Source organism: Centropristis striata, chromosome 16, assembly GCF_030273125.1.
Source record: "Centropristis striata isolate RG_2023a ecotype Rhode Island chromosome 16, C.striata_1.0, whole genome shotgun sequence".
NCBI classification, from domain to species: domain Eukaryota; kingdom Metazoa; phylum Chordata; class Actinopteri; order Perciformes; family Serranidae; genus Centropristis; species Centropristis striata.
This window is the reverse complement of record NC_081532.1, coordinates 5,587,041-5,609,204: the sequence shown is the minus strand read 5'-3', so window position 1 is coordinate 5,609,204 and position 22,164 is coordinate 5,587,041. Positions and strand designations below refer to the sequence as shown.

Sequence of the window (22,164 nt, the reverse complement as noted above, 5' to 3'; positions counted from 1 at the left end):
ATGTTCATCGCAGAAAATTTAAATTGAATTTTGTGAACTGAATTTTAATTGTGAGAACTGAATGTTCAGTTCCAAACTAATAAATTAAATTCCAAATTACACTTCTGAATCATTTTTTCAATGCAATGATTCAAATTATACAATACAAATTCAAATTATGCGATTCAAATTCAGTTTTTTAATGCAATAATTCAAGTTAAGCAATTCAAATTCAAATATAAATAATTCAAATTCAGTTTCTGGTGGCACATATTTCAGCCCATACAAATTATAACTTTATGAACTACTGCTTCATTATGCATCATCAAAACACACATTTAGAGGGTTGGACACTGACTCTATGGGATTGGATAGTGTGCGCTATGAATTTGGTTTCTGTATCCTTGTATGTTTTTCTGTAGCTGAAGACTGATTGTGTTAATTGATTGATAAGGCAATTATGGAGATTTCATTGTGTGAACAGCCTGTTGCTGTTTTTGTCTGGGGTTGTTTGGATGCTTTTATTGATATAATGTATTCTTCATTCAGTAAATTATAAGACATAATGTTCAATTTCTCATATTCTTGCTGACATTGATCTTTAATTTGTTCTTTTTTGCATTTGAAGTAACTCAACAATCAAATTATATTTTGAAGTATTTACTTTTGTCTTTATAAATCAACCTGCAAACAAAATCACAACTTATCTAGAGATCCCTTAACCATAAGGCTTCACATCTGTTTATGTCTAATTATGTGGAGAATGAAAATAAGAGCTAATTGTATTGATTTCTGATCACTCCATTACCAGCTAACTACATAATCCTGCATGTTAGAAAGTGTAATAATCTTTGTTTAATGTCCTCCAGGATCATCTACTTTGGTGGATATGGTCACAAACTGCTGACTCATGTTGAAAGCAGGAACAGAAGCTTCATTGTAGATGAAGCATCATGGGTAATGTTTTTTATTGACTATAAATCTGTTTCATTTGCTATCCCAACAGGCATCAAATATGCACGGTCTCCCATAAAGTTGGAATAAAACATTTTTCACCTCTTTCCATGAAATGATTGTGACAATGTGAATTATACTTGACAGATTAAGTTTTTTTCTTCTCATACCTCTTCCAAACATATCACAATGAAAATGGAACCACAGTTAATAGAGGATTGTGTCTGAAAACATAATTATTCCAACTTTATGGGCGACAGTGTGGTTTAAAAACAGCATCAGTGGAAATGATTTGGTCATGTGGAGTTTTTGTTATGTATCACTGTCATATTTATGAGATTTTACTTAAAAAATACATCTAAAGTGAGACATTTCAAACTGAGAGTCAGTGGTGGAAAAAGTATTCAGATCCCTTACTTCAGTAAAAGTACTAATACCACACTGTGAAATTACTCCACTACAAGTAAAAGTCCTGCATTCAAAAGTTACTGAAGTAAAAGTACAAAAGTATCAGCATCAAAATGTACTTAAAGTATCAAAAGTAAAAGTACTCGTTTTGCAGAATGAACCCACTCAGATTGTTTTATATATTCTAAATATATTATTAGATTATTTGTATTGAATGTTATGTAAGTACAGTACTTGAGTAAATGTTCTTAGTTACATTCCACCACTGCTGTGAATACTCTTAAATAGATCTATATGAATGAATTCTTTGCTCATGTGGTGTTTCAGGTGGAAGATGTCTTCTGGGGATGGAACAACGAGGTTCATGTGTTTGACCCCATGCAGGCCAGCTGGAGTGAACCACAGACCCACGTAAGTCATTTAGTCTGGTTCATGCTTTATAAACTGGATGCAATGCAAAGATTCTGATTAGTGATTTGTTAGGACAGTTTCAAAATTCTCCGATGATGTTACAGTGAGTTTTTCTGTGCAGGGCCGTGCTCCGGCGCCCAGGGCCGCCCACGCCAGCGCCACCATCGGAGGCAGAGGATACATCTGTGGAGGCCGAGTCATGGTGAGAGATCTACAGGCCTCTCAGCTCTTCTCAGTCAGTGCGTTTACATGCACAGTTTAATCGAGCTATGCTTAAAAATCGAGTTTGGCATCTAATCGGACTTCTGCGCTTGTCCCAGTTTACATGCAACTGAGAAAATGAAATAACTGACGGGAACGTGTCGTCCTCCTCAAGACTGGGTGGCGATAGGCGTCGCTTCAGCAGGTTAATATGGCCCCCTTTCCAGTTGACCTCAGTTTGACACTTTGTGCCGTCACTACTGACCGGCGACCAGCTAATGTGACCAGCTAATGCGACCGGCAAATGTGCGACCGGCTAATGCGACCGGCAAATGTGCGACCGGCTAATGCGACCGGCAAATGTGCGACCGGCAAATGTGCGACCGGCTAATGCGACTGGCAAATGTGCGACCGGCTAATGCGACCGGCAAATGTGCGACCGGCTAATGCGACCGGCAAATGTGCGACCGGCAAATGTGCGACCGGCTAATGCGACCGGAAAATATGCGACCGGATAATGCGACCGGCAAATGTGCGACCGGCTAATGCGCCTGGCAAATGTGCCTGGCAAATGTGCAACCGGTTAATGGGCCCGGCAAATGTGCGACCGGCTAATGCGCCCGGCAAATGCGCCCGGCAAATGTGCAACCGGCTAATGCGCCCGGCAAATGTGCGACCGGCTAATGCGACCGGCAAATGTGCGACCGGCTAATGCGACCAGCTAATGTGACTGGCTAATGTGACCGGCTAATGCGACCGGCAAATGTGCGACTGGCTAATGCGACTGGCAAATGTGCGACCGGCTAATGCGACAGATTTTGTTCCGGGGTCATACGTCAGCGGAGTTGGAGAACTGCAACATCAGTCAGACTAACACGTTTACATGCACTTCAGTTGTCCAGTTACAGTCAGCTTAAGGCAATAATTCATTTTTTTCAAGTGTCATGTAAACGTAATGGGTGGCAGTCTGCTATTAGTAATGGTGGAAGAAGTATTGAGATCCCTTACTTAAGTAAAAGTACTACACTGTGAAATTACTGCAGTACACTAAATTGTACTTAAGTACAGTACTTGAGTAAATGTACTTGGTTAAACTCCACCACTGGCTGTTAATGACTCTTCTTCTTTTTATTGCAGGAAACAAGGACTAGTGACATTCACTGCCTGGACTTTGAATCGTGGACGTGGACTGAAATGTAAGTTAGTGCTTATGATCAAATACCAGTGTGCCCAAATTATTTCTATCTCAACCTAATCATTTATATTTAAAACAGCCAAATCTTTCTTTCTTTCTGTTGAAAAATGTGTTTTCCAGAGTCCCAGCGTCCTCCACTCCAGTGGGCAGATCGTGGCACACGCTCACCGCCGTGTCAGACAGCAGCTTGTTCCTGTTCGGAGGTCTCAGTGTCGACTGCAAACCAATGAGTGAGAAAATGTTCCCACTTCGTCACTTTTGTTGTTCTTGTTCTTTAATTGTTTCAGTTTCAAGGACACATATCTTTCTTAACCAATCAGGTGATGGCTGGTTGCTTGACGTTGCAACAAAGAAATGGAGAGAAATTGAGCATCCCTATAAGAATAAGCCAAGGTAGGAATTTATGAATATTTTTTACATATGTTTTTTACATAGGTTTTACATTCAGTTTGCACACAGAAACACTTCAAACAAAAGTTACTGTTAGTTAGATTGTGAGCAGTTTTTAAATAGTATCTTTTCTTCTGTTGAAGGTTGTGGCACACAGCATGTCCAGGCAAGGACTCTGATGTGATCGTGTTTGGTGGGAGTTGTGACTACATCCTCCTTGTCGACACCGTAAGTATCAGAGAGACACTTTAGACGCTGAAAAAGATGTGAAATTATTCTAATATTACAGAAATCATCAAGACATTACAAGATAAATCCCTAAAAGTGACACAAATCCAGCACAAGCCCAGTAGTAAAGGGCTAAAATCAACAGTTTTTCTATAAACTCTCAACATCTCTATAATAAACCTGCAACCGTTAGTTTATTAGATGATATATATATACAGTACAGGCCAAAAGTTTGGACACACCTTCTCATTCAATGCGTTTTTCTTTATTTTCATGACTATTTACATTGTAGATTCTCACTGAAGGCATCTAAACTATGAATGAACACATATGGAATTATGTACTTAACAAAAAAAGTGTGAAATAACTGAAAACATGTCTTGTATTTTAGATTCCTCAAAGTAGCCACCCTTTGCTTACTAGAATATAAGACATGTTTTCAGTTATTTCACACTTTTTTGTAAAGTACATAATTCCACATGTGTTCATTAATAGTTTTGATGAATTTACAATGTAAATAGTCATGAAAATAAAGGAAACGCATTGAATGAGAAGGTGTGTCCAAACTTTTGGCCTGTACTATATATATATATACATGTTGTATGCTGCACATAAATATTTATCCTGCAATATGTTCATGTATGTAACACATAATCAAAAAAGGGGGTGAAAAGGAACAGAGGATCCATGTTGTAAAGAGTTTTTTGTGTTTAATATATCAAAATGGACCTTTAAAAACCCTTATTTCTTTTCAGGGTCACTGCAATGATGCACTTATCTTCCAGACGCAGCCATATCCTCTATTCAGGTAAGAAGTTGTCTGTTATTTCTTTGTAAGTCATATTAGAAAATCTGTTTAATTCAGGATAAAGTCCCTGAGATGCATCATCTCCTTTTTAAGGGTTATATTTAATTTCATTAGGTAATATTTTTTTCCAAGAATAGAAATGAAAGTCTTTTTTCTTCTGGCAGGATTTGTGAGGATTACATCGCAAAGAATGTGAGGAACTTTGAGCAGCTCAGAAATCAGCTTCCTCTCCTTCCTCCCAAGCTGCTGACAGCCGTCCAGAGGAGGACGTCTTACTACCGGCCTTCAAAGAAACACAAATATTAGTTCAGAGAATGTCTTCATTGCCAAAATGATACAATACAATTTTATTTAAGTACTGTACTCCCCTCAGTTTGAGCATCTCAGCCACTCTGTTGGGGAGCAATTTTTATTTTTTGAATATATTGTGCAGAAATATTTTATGGTGTTATATTTTATTGTTTTAGAGATGCACATTTTATTTTCTACAGTCTGCCTGTTGAAATACTCTTACAAACGTTACTGTGATGACTGTAAGGATTAAATGGCACATGGAACTGTTTTTGCCTGATGTGAATTTATTAATAATGCATTTAAACCAATGTTCTTGTCAATTATTGATGTGTCCAAGGGTCTAATAATCCCCCCAAAAATTCCAGTTTGCACTTAGTATATGGAAAATATTTCATATTTTGTGTTTTTATCATTCAAAACATGTGGGTTAACATGTTAGTGTTAGTATGTTAACATCATATGTCAAAGTTAACTGGAACATGTTGGTGTGAACCAGTGGCGGAGCCAGAACGTAGCTAATGGGTAGGCCTGCAAACATCTGGGTGGGCCTGATTATTTTTTAAAGCTACAAAAAATAATCTGTCGGACCACTGTAAACATGGGCGCCGATTTATATTTTTGCCCGTGGGTGCCCAAATTAAATAAATACAATCATATAAAGATCATATAATTCTGACTATATAGGGGTGCTCACTGCTTCTGAACATCTGATTTTACAAAGAATTGAAATCATGATATAGAGCCTGTTTTGAGGAACTCGGAACACCGAGACGGTGCTGTTCTATTCCGGCGGGTCAGAGGGAGAGAGAAGGTCCCGGGTCGGGAAGGAGCCGCCGCCCATCTCTCTCTCTCTCTCTCCTCACTTCACGTCGTTTACGTCAATAGAGGGAAAATTTAATTCGGACCGAAAGTTTTATTTACAAGATTAAACTGAGTGACACGGTCTCTGTCTATCGATCGCGCAGCACCTGAACATACACAAATATCTTATAAATCTGAGTCCGACTCGCAATTTACACCGCAAAATGATGACACGAAGAAGTTTAATTGTGTCCGATGATTAGAGAGAGAGAGAGAGAGAGAGCTTTGGTAGAGAGACATAGAGTAACAACAACAGAGAGCGAGCGCCGGCCTCGATAAAGCTGTTATTAACCAGAGAAATAAAACGTTATTTCGTGATTGTTTCACAGCGGTTACATTCAGCAGGTATAGACACGCCCACGGCAACACACCTCAGCCCCCCTCACCCCCCCCTCTACCGCACTCTCCCACCACCGGTTGCCGGTTTCCCTGAGTCTGTCTGAATACGCACAAACAGCGCTGTCCACGGTGCTGTGACACTGAACCGGCTATACAAGCACTGATGATTTTTTTTTTCATGAATCTTACTGGGTGGGCAAGCTGTCAATCTGGGTGCACCCATGTATCCGACTGCGGTCAAATGAGCCGTCGTTCGTCTTCGCGGAGTCAAGCCAGCCGCACAAACATTTTAACTGCGCCCGTACTATGGAGTTTACGGCGAATGCTCCGAGTCCACTAAGAAAGCTAGCGCTTGTTTAGAACCAAGTGAGATGACTTCCGGTTTTCAAAATAAGACGATAGAGGCAATCAATCAACCAAATTCGTGTGTGTGTGTGTGTGTGTGTGTGTGTGTGTGTGTCCGATTAAGGTCGAATATTCCATATTTACTGGACTGTAATCTAACTTTGGTCCATAAGTTCAGACAATGGTTGGTACAGTTGACTTCAGGATCACCCTGACTACTCCATCACTCATTATCAAACATTTTTACTGTATCATTTTGCAGAAATTAAGCCTCAAAGTTGCATTTTTATCTTTTTTTTTTAAACAGGAAAAAAGGCCTTATACTTCATTTTTACTGTACAATAACGACACTTTGGTCCATAAATTCAGACTATGGTTGATACAGTTGACTTCTGGACCATCCTGGCTACTTCCTCAGTCATTATCAAAAAATTTTACTGTATTATTTTGGAGAAATGAAGCCTCAAAGTTGCATTTTTATCTTTTTTTAAACAGGAAAAAAAGGCCGTATACTCAATTTTTACTGTACAATAACGACACTTTGGTCCATAAATTCAGACTATGGTTGGTACAGTTGACTTCTGGACCATCCTGGCTACTTCCTCAGTCATTATCAAACATTTTTACTGTATCATTTTGGAGAAATTAAGCCGAGAAGTTGTCCTTTTTTGGTTTGTTTTGCACCGGAAAAGCACTCGCACTCCATATTTACTGTACAATAACAACACTTTGGTCCATAAGTTCAGACAATGGTTGTTACAGTTGACTTCAGGACCACCCTGACTACTCCATCGCTCATTATCAAACATTTTTACTGTATCATTTTGGAGAAATTAAGCCGAGAAGTTGTCCTTTTTTGGTTTGTTTTGCACCGGAAAAGCACTCGCACTCCATATTTACTGTACAATAACAACACTTTGGTCCATAAGTTCAGACAATGGTTGTTACAGTTGACTTCAGGACCACCCTGACTACTCCATCGCTCATTATCAAACATTTTTACTGTATCATTTTGGAGAAATTAAGCCTCAAAGTTGCATTTTTATCTTTTTTTTAAACAGGAAAAAAGGCCATACTTCATTTTTACTGTACAATAACGACACTTTGGTCCATAAGTTCAGACTATGGTTGGTACAGTTGACTTCAGGACCATCCTGGCTACTTCTTCAGTCATTATCAAACATTTTTACTGTATTATTTTGGAGAAATTAAGCCCTAAAGTTGAATTTTCATCTTTTTTTAAACAGGAAAAAAGGCTTTTTACTCAATTTTTACTGTACAATAACGACACTTTGGTCCATAAGTTCAGACAATGGTTGGTACAGTTGACTTCTGGACCATCCTGGCTACTTCCTCAGTCATTATCAAACATTTTTACTGTATTATTTTGGAAACATTAAGCCTCAAAGTTGTCCTTTTTTGGTTTGTTTTGCACCCGAAAAGCACTCATACTCCATATTTACTGTACAATAACGACACTTTGGTCCATAAGTTCAGACTATGGTTGGTACAGTTGACTTCTGGACCATCCTGGCTACTTCCTCAGTCATTATCAAAAAATTTTACTGTATTATTTTGGAGAAATGAAGCCTCAAAGTTGCATTTTTATCTTTTTTTTTAAAAATGAAAAAAGGCCTAATACTTCATTTTTACTGTACAATAACGACACTTTGGTCCATAAGTTCAGACTATGGTTGGAACAGTTGACTTCTGGACCATCCTGGCTACATCCTCAGTCATTATCAAACATTTTTACTGTATCATTTTGGAGAAATTAAGCCGAGAAGTTGTCCTTTTTTGGTTTGTTTTGCACCGGAAAAGCACTCGCACTCCATATTTACTGTACAATAACGACACTTTGGTCGATAAGTTCAGACTATGGTTGGTACAGTTGACTTCAGGACCATCCTGGCTACTTCCTCAGTCATTATCAAACATTTTTACTGCATCATTTTGGAGAAATTAAGCCTCAAAGTTGCATTTTTATCTTTTTTTTAAACAGGAAAAAAGGCCTTATACTTCATTTTTACTGTACAGTAACGACACTTTGATCCATAAGTTCAGACTATGGTTGGTACAGTTGACTTCTGGACCATCCTGGCTACTTCCTCAGTCATTAGCAAACATTTTTACTGTATTATTTTGGAAACATTAAGCCTCAAAGTTGTCCTTTTTTGGTTTGTTTTGCACCCGAAAAGCACTCATACTCAATATTTACTGTACAATAACGACACTTTGGTCCATAAGTTCAGACAATGGTTGGTACAGTTGACTTCTGGACCATCCTGGCTACTTCCTCAGTCATTATCAAACATTTTTACTGTATTATTTTGGAGAAATTAAGCCTCAAAGTTGCATTTTTATCTTTTTTTAAACAGGAAAAAAGGCAGTATACTCCATATTTACTGTACAATAACGACACTTTGGTCGATAAGTTCAGACTATGGTTGGTACAGTTGACTTCAGGACCATCCTGGCTACTTCCTCAGTCATTATCAAAGATTTTTACTGCATCATTTTGGAGAAATTAAGCCTCAAAGTTGCATTTTTATCTTTTTTTTAAACAGGAAAAAAGGCCTGATACTTCATTTTTACTGTACAATAACGACACTTTGGTCCATAAGTTCAGACAATGGTTGGTACAGTTGACTTCTGGACCATCCTGGCTACTTCCTCAGTCATTAGCAAACATTTTTACTGTATTATTTTGGAAACATTAAGCCTCAAAGTTGTCCTTTTTTGGTTTGTTTTGCACCCGAAAAGCACTCATACTCAATATTTACTGTACAATAACGACACTTTGGTCCATAAGTTCAGACAATGGTTGGTACAGTTGACTTCTGGACCATCCTGGCTACTTCCTCAGTCATTATCAAACATTTTTACTGTATTATTTTGGAGAAATTAAGCCTCAAAGTTGCATTTTTATCTTTTTTTTAAACAGGAAAAAAGGCCTGATACTTCATTTTTACTGTACAATAACGACACTTTGGTCCATAAGTTCAGACAATGGTTGGTACAGTTGACTTCTGGACCATCCTGGCTACTTCCTCAGTCATTATCAAACATTTTTACTGTATCATTTTGGAGAAATTAAGCCGAGAAGTTGTCCTTTTTTGGTTTGTTTTGCACTGGAAAAGCACTCATACTCCATATTTACTGTACAATAACGACACTTTGGTCCATAAGTTCAGACAATGGTTGGTACAGTTGACTTCTGGACCATCCTGGCTACTTCCTCAGTCATTATCAAACATTTTTACTGTATCATTTTGGAGAAATGAAGCCTCAAAGTTTTCTTTTTGGTTTGTTTTGCACTGGAAAAGCACTCATACTCCATATTTACTGTACAATAACGACACTTTGGTCCATAAGTTCAGACAATGGTTGGTACAGTTGACTTCTGGACCATCCTGGCTACTTCTTCAGTCATTATCAAACATTTTTACTGTATTATTTTGGAGAAATGAAGCCTCAAAGTTGCATTTTTATCTTTTTTTTAAACAGGAAAAAAGGCCTTATACTTCATTTTTACTGTACAATAACGACACTTTGATCCATAAGTTCAGACTATGGTTGGTACAGTTGACTTCTGGACCATCCTGGCTACTTCCTCAGTCATTAGCAAACATTTTTACTGTATTATTTTGGAAACATTAAGCCTCAAAGTTGTCCTTTTTTGGTTTGTTTTGCACCCGAAAAGCACTCATACTCAATATTTACTGTACAATAACGACACTTTGGTCCATAAGTTCAGACAATGGTTGGTACAGTTGACTTCTGGACCATCCTGGCTACTTCCTCCGTCATTATCAAACATTTTTACTGTATTATTTTGGAGAAATTAAGCCTCAAAGTTGCATTTTTATCTTTTTTTAAACAGGAAAAAAGGCCTTTTACTCAATTTTTACTGTACAATAACGACACTTTGGTCCATAAGTTCAGACTATGGTTGGTACAGTTGACTTCTGGACCATCCTGGCTACTTCCTCAGTCATTATCAAACATTTTTACTGTATCATTTTGGAGAAATTAAGCCGAGAAGTTGTCCTTTTTTGGTTTGTTTTGCACTGGAAAAGCACTCATACTCCATATTTACTGTACAATAACGACACTTTGGTCCATAAGTTCAGACAATGGTTGGTACAGTTGACTTCAAGACTATCCTGGCTACTTCCTCAGTCATTATCAAACATTTTTACTGCATCATTTTGGAGAAATGAAGCCTCAAAGTTGCATTTTTATCTTTTTTTTTAAAAAGGAAAAAAGGCCATACTTCATTTTTACTGTACAATAACGACACTTTGGTCCATAAGTTCAGACAATGGTTGGTACATTTGACTTCTGGACCATCCTGGCTACTTCTTCAGTCATTATCAAACATTTTTACTGTATTATTTTGGAGAAATGAAGCCTCAAAGTTGCATTTTTATCTTTTTTTTAAACAGGAAAAAAGGCCTTATACTTCATTTTTACTGTACAATAACGACACTTTGGTCCATAAGTTCAGACAATGGTTGGTACAGTTGACTTCAGGATCATGCTGGCTACTTCCTCAGTCATTATCAAACATTTTTACTGTATCATTTTGGAAAAATTAAGCCTCAAAGTTGTATCTTATAATTATTTTGGCACCAACAAAGGTCTACTACATACACTAACAGCACTTTAATTAATAAATAAATAAATTAACCAATTACATTTTAATTCGATAGTTCCCTTTTTTATTTTTTGCATATAAATTAGTAAAAGTGAGTTGTTAACGAGCCAATGTTTCAGCGCATGCGCAAATGAGATTTCCCCTGCAAATAATACGTTCACTGGGCAATTGCACATCTCGACTTGGTTGCAAGAATGGCTGCAAGAAAAGGGTAAGTGCGCCTTTCAAATATTATTAAATGCTACCTGGCTAAAGGACACTGGATTTTGAAATTCCTATATCTTTTTCAACTTAAATATATTATGTGGGTTAAAAAAAATATTTGTGCTGTACCGCATAGTAGCTAATTGGATAATTAAGCATAATTGGACAAACAGGTAATTAGCTCGGGTTAACCGAGACACGCGGTTAGCTTACATGCACTTCGTGCACATTATAGGCTATTGCTATTTTAATTTGTGCAAATGCCAGAATAAGCCATTATGTTAAAAGGTTACTGGACAGAGTAATATATGACATTTTACTGTCACAGAACCCCACTGCGGTCAGTAGAGCTCCTCAGGTGTCTTTTTTTTTTTAAGAAGAAAGAAAAGTGCAGCCACGTTATATTAATATAATTCGTTTTTTTAATCTAATGTACAATATACTTTAATACAATGTAGGCTACAATATACTTTATTTTCACAGATAAAATTGAACAAATATTAATACATATCTGTCTTGCTGCTATGTCAGGTGTTACCTCTTGAATAGCATAGTAACGCTATCACGTGGCCAAGCGTTATCATCTCCTAGCCATGCATTACGCATGCAACAATATCATTTACACTTAATTAATATAAAATAATGATAATAATAATAAGATGTCCACAGATTGTTCCGTTGATATCCTGTGGGTCAATTCTAATCCTGTTGGGATTATTGAATTGTACTACTGCTATTACTACTACTACTATTTTTATTATTATTATTATTATTATTAGTAGTAGTAGTAGTAGTAGTAGGAGTATTACTACCAAATCTTTTGGTTGCTTAGACACAGTCAAGCCTGACATTGCCTTATTGACAGGCAGACCCGCTATCGTTATTTTTTTTCTTCTGAGTTTCTAAGTTTTTACAGCAGTTACATCTGATGATGCACTGTTGCCATAACCTAACACAATACCTTTTTCTTTTGTTCCCTTTAGTGTCTTTGTCTTCTCCACATTTGGAAAGGTAAGCAACACCCATCATAATATATACTATATATTATGATATATATACTATAATAATATATTACTTTATAAATGTTACTGTTTTCTATTACATGATCATTTTTTTGGAGTAAGTGGGAATCGCACTTTACATTGCTCAACTGGTGTTGAGCCTTTCACTGTGTGTAATTTATGCACTGACAAATTATTGGGTGATCAATCGATTTGCCTGTCATTTGCTTCAGCACCACACCACTAGACAGCTCCCATTAAGACAGGCACTGAGCCAGTGGGTCATTGCAGAGGTGTTGGGAACCTTTAGTGGGCCTCTGGTTATTTCAGCACCATGGTCAACACCATAGATTTTTTAATGACCAGAGACCTACTGTTATCTTACCATGACAAGTGCCAATTGGCTATTTCAGCACCACAGTTAATGCCCTGGACCAAGTCACACAAAAAAAATTCAGACATGACAACACACAAGTGACACTGGGCCTTCTCCCTCGGCCGTTGTCACAAAGCAGTGCCTCACACCCCCTGACTGACAGCTAAGGCAAGACACTTTGTATATTGGGACCAGTCATCTCTGAAGTCCTTAAGAACGCTCTTAACTGGAAAATGCCATTAGGCCTATACTGCGTCTAAAAGTGTTCTAGCTCATTATATGAAGTGATGAAATGACATATTGTCTTCTTGTTTCCAGGACAGAAAACTTGAAAAAAGTTTTGAGGACATTGTTGATGTCATAGACAAACTTCGTGCCTCCAAAAAATTTGATCATGAAACGTTATGGGGTGATGTCTGTAAAGACATCGGAATTACTAATAGCAAGACAAATAGGACGAGGCTAAAAAATGGATATCTTCGACATAAAAAGGTACAGGTTTCATATTCATCACTTTGACATTCATAAAAGACTGTGAATAAAAATAATTTTCATATGCTTGACTTTATCCCTACGGATGAGAACCTACTTCATCTGATAAGTGTTGCATGTGACTTTCCTGAAGCTCTAATACATTTCTTATAAAGTGCCATGAGGACTGACATCTTGATCTCTCTCTAGAAAACTGTGCTGGCTGGCACAAGTGCAACTAAACCTGCAGTATCACCTAAGGACACGAGTGAGGACACGAGTGAGGACACTGCTGCCCCTCCTCCTTCAATTCCACATGTGACCACAACTTCTGCACAGGTAATACGAGAGCTTGTTTAACAAGTTTGTTCTGAACAAGTTTAAAAGGATAAAATAACCTGTGTATTAAAATAATCACTTTGTCACATTCGAGTTGTCAAGTAGCAAGACAGAGCAGAGCTGCTGCTCTTTGTCTTCCTCGACCGGCGGCAGACCTACCTACACACACACCCGAAAGACAAAAAACACGTTCCTTTTCTTCTTTTTTTTCAACACCGAATATACCAACATGGACAAAATGATTTTGGTTATCGTCGTTAATTTCGGTATCGGTAATCGCCCAGGCTTACCATGAGGACTGACATCTTTATCTCTCTCTAGAAAACTGTGCCGGCTGGCACAGGTGCAGCTAAACCTGCAGTATCACCTGAGGACACGAGTGAGGACACTGCTGCCCCTCCTCCTTCAATTCCATGTGTGACCACAGCTCCTGCACAGGTAACACGAGACCTTGTTCATTGATTAGTGTGGATACAAAGTGTGGAACAGCCTGGTCTTAAAACGCACCAAAAACAATTTGGTCCTTTATATTATTATACATTCAAAGTGAATTGGAATCCATATTCCAGAATAACTTTTAGATTTTAATTGTTTCGTTGTTATTTGCAGATTGAACCAGTCCCTTCTGATGCAGGAAACACATCCGAAGAAGATGAGTTTTTCAAGCATCCACTGCCGCCGCCACCTTGTTTCTTTTTTATTGACCAAAAAGACTGGACAAAGCTGAGGAAGAAACAATTTCTTTATAATTTCAAAACCCTCAACTGGACTTCAGTCATGGCAAAGGGCATTCAAACCATACATCCCCTTTGCAGTTTTGCCTTTAAAAGACACAGGGTGAAATCCATTGGCTCCAGTAGAAGTGGTCCAGTCGTTTTTGATGACTGCCCAGTAGAGGTAGACATAGTAGTCCCAGAGGAGTCATCATTGAAAGCCCTGGTCACGTTCAGGGGCAGTTTTGTTTGCCACCGATGGGATCAGGTGAAAAGACGGCCGGTGCGAGGCAATGAGAGAGATGCCCTGTCCCAGATCCTTGCCACCAAAATGCCCAGGAGTGTCTTCCTTGACAGTATTGAAAAGGTAGATGACATTGTAATGGCATCAGGGTGCAGGGACCAGGTCCCTGCAACTGGTGTCATGAAAACATTGTCATGGAGTGAGAAAAAGAAAAGGAGAAGACATAAAAATGAATTCCTCAGCCTACTTAGGATGCTCAAAGAAGAGGAGGATGACCCTGAAAATAGAGTGCTACAGAAAATCAGCCTACATCCAAAAGGTGTAATGCTCTTTTCTTCCAAAACACTCAATGTCGTCTTTGAAAGATGCAAAGACGACATTGTTTATATTGACGCAACGGGCAGCATTGTGGTTAAGGGCAAAGGCCAGACAGCACCCTTTTATGTATATGAGGTGGTTGTTCGCCACCCATCAAATGGATCTTCCCCTCTCCCTGTAGCCACATTCGTGACAAGTGACCACACCACAACTTCTATATCATATTTCTTGGGGTCAGTGGTCACTGGACTAATGAAACAGCATGGCCCAAAAGCCAAAACCAGACCGGTCATGTTCATCTGTGATGGTTCAGTGGTCCTTCTACAATCACTCACAATCAATTTCTGTGGAGTAAGTCTGCAGGAACTCCTCACCAGATACTACATGATTGTGAGTGGTCAGGCAAAAGAGGATGCCATCAGCCTTCCAATCATCCATAGATGCCTAAGTCATGTCATGAAAAATGCCAAAGAACTTTGCAAAAAACAGTAAGTGGTATTTTTATGTTAATATGCTTAAAAATTCAGACATAGCTGGTTTATATAATCTCTAATACAGATTTTGCAATTTTCCTTTGTAGTGCCACCAAACATTACAAGTTGGCTATGCATGTTTTTGGATGTATGACCCAAGCATCAACCCTGAGGGAACTGGATGAACTTGTCCTCAGTACCAATGTGGTATTCTCCAGTTCCCACAGTGGAGACAATGTCAGCAAGCATTTTGAAAACATCCAAATGCTGCTCACAAAGAATAGACCATGTCCTGAGGACTCTTCACTTACAAGCCAGGGCTATGAGGTATCTTTATCTTTACTGCAACTGTTACATTTTTGGTTTGGATATAACTTTTGGGTGTTCCTTACTCAGAAATTTTAAACTTCAGACACATTTGTGTTTTTAATTTAAAGCATTAAGGATAAGTGCTTCGCAATGGAGATGGATAGGTTACAGATCATAACCAGGTGTGAATAGACCCCAACTGAAAATGTATGATACAGGTAGTCTGAAAATAGCAGGCTGCACCTGCCCTGGCTGCACGCTTTAGTATTTCTGAAAAAGTGTTATGTTTTTGTATGAATTTCTTCTAGAACGACGTGGGGCCAACACCCTTTCAACAACACTTCGAGGAAGTGATTGGGAGGGAAAATCTGGACCAAGAGGGTGATGAAAACACGTACTTCAGTCCAACGTTCATCCCTACCTTGATGCGATACTTTCTTCCTCAGGCTGCCCTGTGGTGTGGATTACTCCTAGGTGAGTCCTGTTTAATTTTGATAATTGTTATACTGTAGTCATTTCTTTGATATCTTTAATTTACAAAAAAAAATCTTCTCCCAGGGGATTTGGGTCGTCATGGAACAGGCCCAGTTTACGACAGCCTGAGCAAAAAGTATAGGAAAGCTGCCAGTAAATCGACACAGGTACAATAAAGCTGAACATCTGTTAAATGAAATGAATGTTACTTGGTCATTTCCATGCTGGATATTTTTTATGGAACGTTATCTATATGTCCAACCCTAGAATTACACCCAGGATAACAATACCCAAGGTATTATGGAAAAGAGCCAATGGGATCTCAAACAAATCCGGTTCCAGAGGAAGAAAATGGCAAGGCTTGATGACTTTGTAGGCGCATACAAAGTCACTCTCAAGGCCCTCTTGAGGGAGTATGCCGACTCCAAAAGGAGAAAGAAGAAGGTAACAAGTTCATACATTGATCATAAATAAATTACTTTGAATGTATAAATTTGCGATTGTGCACTTCGCTTCCCAATGCTCTCTAAATTTCTAATAAAAGTAACCCCACCAAAATGAAAGGTTTAGAGTACAAATTCATATGCAAGAGCATTTTCCAAGTAACATACTGAATAACTTAGAACGTTTATGATTGTTAATTGTAATGTCATGTTACATGGAACAATGCAATGATGTGCTAAGGTGATGTTATTAAAATAATTTGACATTGACAGTTATTTTGTTTAACTTTAGACGCGTCGGGTGGATGTGGAACGGTGGAAGAGTAGAACCCAAAGAAAAAGAGGGGTTTATGTGTCGAAACTTTCAAAGCCTTTTGTCTTTAAACAAAAGAAGAATGAGGTAAGTGTTTTTGAGAAATTTGCCAGTAAGTATAAAGTACAGAGTAACCTATGGTGTGTCTGTTTATTTTAGGGAAAATTGATCAGAAAACATAAAAAAACATCTGAAAATCGTTCTCCATCTCAGGTAATTTATTTGAGGCAAGACGTTATAAAAGCATCTTGTGAGATGATTAATTGCAACTGAATGCAATATGTACTACATTATGTTAACACTGCTACTTCCACCCCTAGAGTCCCCAAGGCAAAATACAACCTCCATCTTCACCGGTCAGTGACACTGCAGAAGATCTCGAATCACAAGTATGACCAATATTCTCTAATATATTTTTAATTAAATTTCATGTTTTGAATTTAATTAACACACTGTCACAAAAATAAATAATTGCTTTTTATGATTGACAGGTCACAAAACTGTGGAAAAAAAGAGACACAGAAGTGGTTATTTCTGTGGTGCCCTCTCAAATTACAGGGCACAACTTTGTAATTCACCACAGTGAGTTCAGAACACTGAGGCCTCACCAGTGGCTTGTAGGCGAGGTAAGTACTTTCATTAAAGTAACCAAACCACTTATCATAAAGACATAAAAACAAGTGAAGCTGCTAACAGCAACGATCACGCCCTTTTAATGTAGCAACCTTTGAAAATTATTTTTGATTTCATACTCAAAGTATGTGATTTATTATCTTTAGTTTGTTTTGTGTTAGGGCTGAACGATTTGGGAAAATCTAACCCCCCCCCCCAATATTGCAATTGCGATTTAGTAAGCAATTTTTTATTTATTTTTTATTTTATCCTCTTTTTTCCCCAACAAAACGTAACGAATGATTTAAATATGACCAACACAATATTAGACACATTTAGTGTAAAATGTTCTTTCCCATAGGCTAAGATGTATGACTAAATGAATTACGTTTTTATTTAACTGCTCATTACAGAAACGTGGCTTTGCCACTGTGCATTTAAGTAATTTAAACAAAGGCATGCACTTTGTAAACACTGTGCAAATTTTACAGTCTTAAGAATTTGTTTTTGGCTGTGTTGAAAGAATAGCTCAAATTTTCTAGAAGATATTCATTTTACATTTCTTTTAGAATTGTCATCTCAGTACTTTAATTAAGCCTGAAAAGGCTAAGCTGCACAAAAAACACCATTTTTGATCCCACGTTTATCTTAACATAAACTAATGCATTCCTTTATGTTAGGGTTTCATTTTGGACCACTAACAGGCAGCATGAAAAGTTAATGCATGCGAGTTCTCCACTCTTTCGCTCGTGTCACGTGACCACCTTGTAATCGCACACATTGCAGTTAGAAAATTGTGTTTTATCATATCACGATATTATTGCAAATGCAAGTAATCGTTCAGCCCTAATTTGTGTTATACATAACAGAAGATGAACAGTAATCCATAAGAATAATATATTCTTAGTGTTTGACTTCTCAAGATTTTTTTCTGTCTGTGTAAAAATTGTATGAAGGTCATTGAAAGCATCCTTCACCACACTGCCACTAAACTGAACTTGGGGAGCACCATTTACGTTCTGAACCACTATGTGGCTGGGATAATCCTCTTTGGCAAGAGAGAGGATGTCAGGCGACACAGTTTGTCTAAGGTAATAATCTTATTGGGTACAAAAACTAAGTACAAAAGTGTTTTGTTGTATGGTGTGTGTGCATCTGTGTTTTTGTATATTATAATTAATCAAAGTATTCCAAATAGAGGCGTTTTGAGAAATGATTCAGTCTTGCTCTTACATCAGACTCACACACACACACACACACTCCTCTCTGTTCCTCTTACCCACACTGTCTTCTATTCTGGAATAAGATAATAGTCATATTAAAGGAGGCAACACAGTAACATCCTAGTATTTCTTTCTAACCCAATCAGAAACTAAGAATTCAAGTTAACTTCCCTTTAAATCAAACTGTTACGCAGACTATTATTTTCTCACACATCATTCTCTGATTCATCCTCTATCATGCTGTTCCATCCATAATAGTGAGTGTGTGAGTATAGTAGTGTGCTGCGAGGATGTTACATGTGAAAGCAAAACTTAATTATTTCTCAAATGTTCTATCATATTCCAAAGAGCCATTTATTCATAGCAGAAATCACGTATAAAATGATTCACTGATTTTTAATTTTGTTACAGATCAACTTTGATAAATATAAGGCTATTGTGTCCTTTGTTAACATAAGTGATATTCACTGGAAACTTCTGGTAGGTCGTTAACTCACACATCACAACTGCCTTCAATTCTCCTTTGGATGTCATGAGTAATTTTTAAATATTGTCATATTTTCTCCTGTTTACAGTACATCAGTGCTGCAGATAGTTCTGTCTATCTGGTCGATCCCGCACACAGCACAACTGAGCAGGCGGACTCAGATGATGCAGCAAACAGATTGTGGTAAGCTATTCTACCTGTCCAGCGCAATTGTAGCAAGATGCAATGCTGTAAAAGAGGCTTACAGTAATCAATGTGTATCAAACAACAGGTTTGAGGTGAGACTGCGGAACAGAAATATTATTTTCAATTCTGACCCTTGAATATTAACACACTTCTGTCGAACCCTCTTGCCAACCAAATGCATTGACCACGGCATTGTTAATGGGGTGTGTAATGTATGTGTACGTATTCATAATATTAATCACTTTAAACCTTTTCTGACATAGCAAGTACTTCAAAATGAGGAGGACTTGTCACGGAAAGAGTGACTGGGTAAATATCAAGTGGAAAGGTGATGTTCTAAAACACCCAATCCAAAGAGATGGGTCCAGCTGTGGGGTAATTGTCATCAAGGTAATAAGAATGTTTCTTATTTTATCAAAATGATCGACATATCAAGTTTTTTTTTTTATTTCTCTTTTAGTGCAATTCCACTTGCTGTATTTAGCAGACTTTCAAAGTTATACAAACTTTGTTTAACGGTTCAGATGGCAAAGGCAGTCATGGAGGCTTTTCCTAAAAGAGCAAAGATGACCTTTGGGACAGCTCCAGACGAGATGGCAGAGGAAAGGAAACAGGTGGCGATTGAAGTTCTGCAAGCCTCAGGTGTGTAACAGTGGATTTTAAATGTACAGTGACACAGTATTACTCTAAACACTTTGTGAACTTGTTTTTTAATATGCTATAATAGGAAGATGTTTACTTTTGTTGTTAAAATTACAATAGTCTGATGTGTCAAAACTAATGATTTCAATTTTATGTTAGTGTTTAACATAGACACCAGCTGTGCCATGTGTGCAGCAGTGAAACCACCACTTCCAGGGCCTGCCTTCACAAACTGGGTAGGTTTTTGTGTGGGTGTGGTGGTTTTTTTTAATTTCATATGCTCTAATTTAAAGTGGATGGAAGCAACAAGGACAGAATAATGGCAAGTAACACACAAGCATCCTGAGTTTCACTCCTTAGCCATAATGATAAGCATGTTTTCCTAAAAAGAATCCAGGAAAAGGGGTTTTCATTAGATTGAGATTACAAATGACAAGATTTTGATCTGGAGAATAATCAAGATAACTACTCATCAAAGGGTGGTGCTAGAAAATTTAATGTTATGGAAAATAGCCTATAGAATTACTTAGTGATTTTCATGAATAATGCAAAAACAATGGTCAGGTCAACCTTGCAATGTTATATCTTTTATATCCATTATGTATCGTGTTACACTGAATGCATTTCTACACAGTGAAATATCAAACACATCAACCTAAATACCAGGCTGTGAAGCTATAACCAAGATGACAAAACATAGTTATCGTGTCTTTGAAAGATGAAACTAGGAAATATAAAATAAAACTTAGAATATCATTATCTTATGTCCATCATGATTAAAAATTAACATTTATACTTGCATGCCTTTTACAGATACAGTGTGACACATGTTGCCGGTGGTTCCATGTGGAGTGCCTGAACATGGACTCTGCAACACTTCAGCAGGCAAAAGCTGGTGACTGGAACTGGGAAATTTGCTAGCATTAAGACATCACCTTCGGACAGTGGAAGAGAAAGGGATGTCTTGTCCTTTTTCTATTAAAAAACGCTGTGCCATGGTACAGGGTTATGTCTGCTTGAGTCACTCGTTTCCTCTTTTCCATATTTATTTTAAATCGAAACGCTCTTTAACTCAACATGAGGTCGAACACTGTGTCGGTCCTCTCTTTCTTGTCCACCTGTCAGTTAACAAAAAACAAAAAACAAAAAACACACCCTGTCCTCCTTCCACACCTGATAGAAATCTGAATTAAATCAGGACAGCTAAATACGTAAACATAAATAAATAAATCCAAATGACTACTCTCATACTTAAACTATAAGTTAGATGTGTAATACTAAATAAATCATCTAAATTATAAAATAATTAAACCTTAGATGCCCCTTTTAAATACTCGTGTTGCACATAAATGTGTGGATGTTTTATCAAGCTATGAAAACCTTATAAATTATTATTTTTTAATTTTAAAATAAAAATCAGTCCTAATAATAAACATCAACTATTAATGACTTTTTTCTGTTTTTAACCCTTAAATTGCCAAGTGTTTGTCATGATGCACCATATTTTCGTCTAAAAACAGAAAAAGACAGTATTCTGAGCTAAAGGACAACTTTGAGGCTTAATTTCTCCAAAATAATACAGTAAAAATGTTTGATAATGACTGAGGAAGTAGCCAGGATGGTCCAGAAGTCAACTGTACCAACCATTGTCTGAACTTATGGATCAAAGTGTCGTTATTGTACAGTAAAAAATGAGTAAAAAGCCTTTTTTCCTGTTTTACTTTTTTTTCCGGTAAAAATGGGATATTAGACCTTTTTCGGTGTAAAAAAAACAAACACACACACACAACACAACCGATTGATTGATTGCCTCCATCGTCTTATTTTGAAAACCGGAAGTCATCTCACTTGGTTCTAAACAAGCGCTAGCGTTCTCAGTGGACTCGGAGCATTCGCCGTAAGCTCCATGTTACGGGCGCAGTTAAAATGTTTGTGCGGCTGGCTTGACTCCGCGAAGACGAACGACGGCTCATTTGACCGCAGTTAGATACTGCAGTTAGATCCGCCCCGCCGCTCAACGTCACTTTAAGTGACAGTGAAACTGTCGCACGCTGTCATCTGCACACACAGTCGTTGACTTGATCCTGTGGGAAAGATTTGATCCACACCAGTAGGACGATACAGAAGTTATAAAAAGAGGACTGGATAATTCACAGGTGAGTTAGATTCACTTTCAGGTGTCTTGATTTCCTTGATTTCCTCTCTGGCGAGGCTCCGTGGTAGACCTGTCGGCTACTGATCCTGTGGCCGCGAATGTAGTTAA

The 22,164-nt window shown here is 37.8% G+C and overlaps 2 protein-coding genes across 2 annotated transcripts in view; both read left to right on the top strand.

Moving 5' to 3' along the window:
* Positions 1 to 5,136, top strand: part of LOC131988348 (kelch domain-containing protein 1-like) — a 10,476-nt gene extending 5,340 nt beyond the window's left edge. Inside the window, exons 6-14 of the mRNA XM_059353468.1 lie at positions 849 to 936; positions 1,669 to 1,752; positions 1,874 to 1,954; positions 3,091 to 3,149; positions 3,269 to 3,378; positions 3,469 to 3,541; positions 3,682 to 3,766; positions 4,522 to 4,574; positions 4,739 to 5,136. Coding sequence (XP_059209451.1) covers positions 849 to 936; positions 1,669 to 1,752; positions 1,874 to 1,954; positions 3,091 to 3,149; positions 3,269 to 3,378; positions 3,469 to 3,541; positions 3,682 to 3,766; positions 4,522 to 4,574; positions 4,739 to 4,880 — 775 coding nt within the window. The 3' untranslated portion in view covers positions 4,881 to 5,136. The remainder of the gene's footprint in view (positions 1 to 848; positions 937 to 1,668; positions 1,753 to 1,873; positions 1,955 to 3,090; positions 3,150 to 3,268; positions 3,379 to 3,468; positions 3,542 to 3,681; positions 3,767 to 4,521; positions 4,575 to 4,738) is intronic.
* Positions 5,137 to 14,241: 9,105 nt separating this feature from the next.
* On the top strand, positions 14,242 to 20,822 carry LOC131988361 (uncharacterized). The gene is made up of 16 exons (XM_059353486.1): positions 14,242 to 15,227; positions 15,320 to 15,539; positions 15,830 to 15,995; positions 16,080 to 16,162; positions 16,263 to 16,439; positions 16,731 to 16,838; positions 16,911 to 16,964; positions 17,072 to 17,140; positions 17,243 to 17,377; positions 18,320 to 18,454; positions 18,998 to 19,066; positions 19,162 to 19,256; positions 19,523 to 19,649; positions 19,784 to 19,901; positions 20,061 to 20,137; positions 20,715 to 20,822. The coding sequence occupies exons 1-16, from the start codon at positions 14,242 to 14,244 to the stop codon at positions 20,820 to 20,822; spliced, it is 2,727 nt and encodes a 908-aa protein (XP_059209469.1).
* The last annotated feature ends 1,342 nt before the right edge of the window (positions 20,823 to 22,164 follow it).

What these genes read in the sequence shown, in the direction of transcription:
- LOC131988361 (XM_059353486.1), top strand. Translation starts at nt 14,242, where the DNA reads ATGGCAAAGGGCATTCAAACCATACATCCCCTTTGCAGTTTTGCCTTT. An exon ending in TTAAACAAAAGAAGAATGAG is followed by an intron (nt 16,839 to 16,910) that starts GTAAGTGTTTTT and finishes TGTTTATTTTAG; the next exon opens with GGAAAATTGATCAGAAAACA. An exon ending in GATGCAGCAAACAGATTGTG is followed by an intron (nt 19,257 to 19,522) that starts GTAAGCTATTCT and finishes TTTCTGACATAG; the next exon opens with CAAGTACTTCAAAATGAGGA.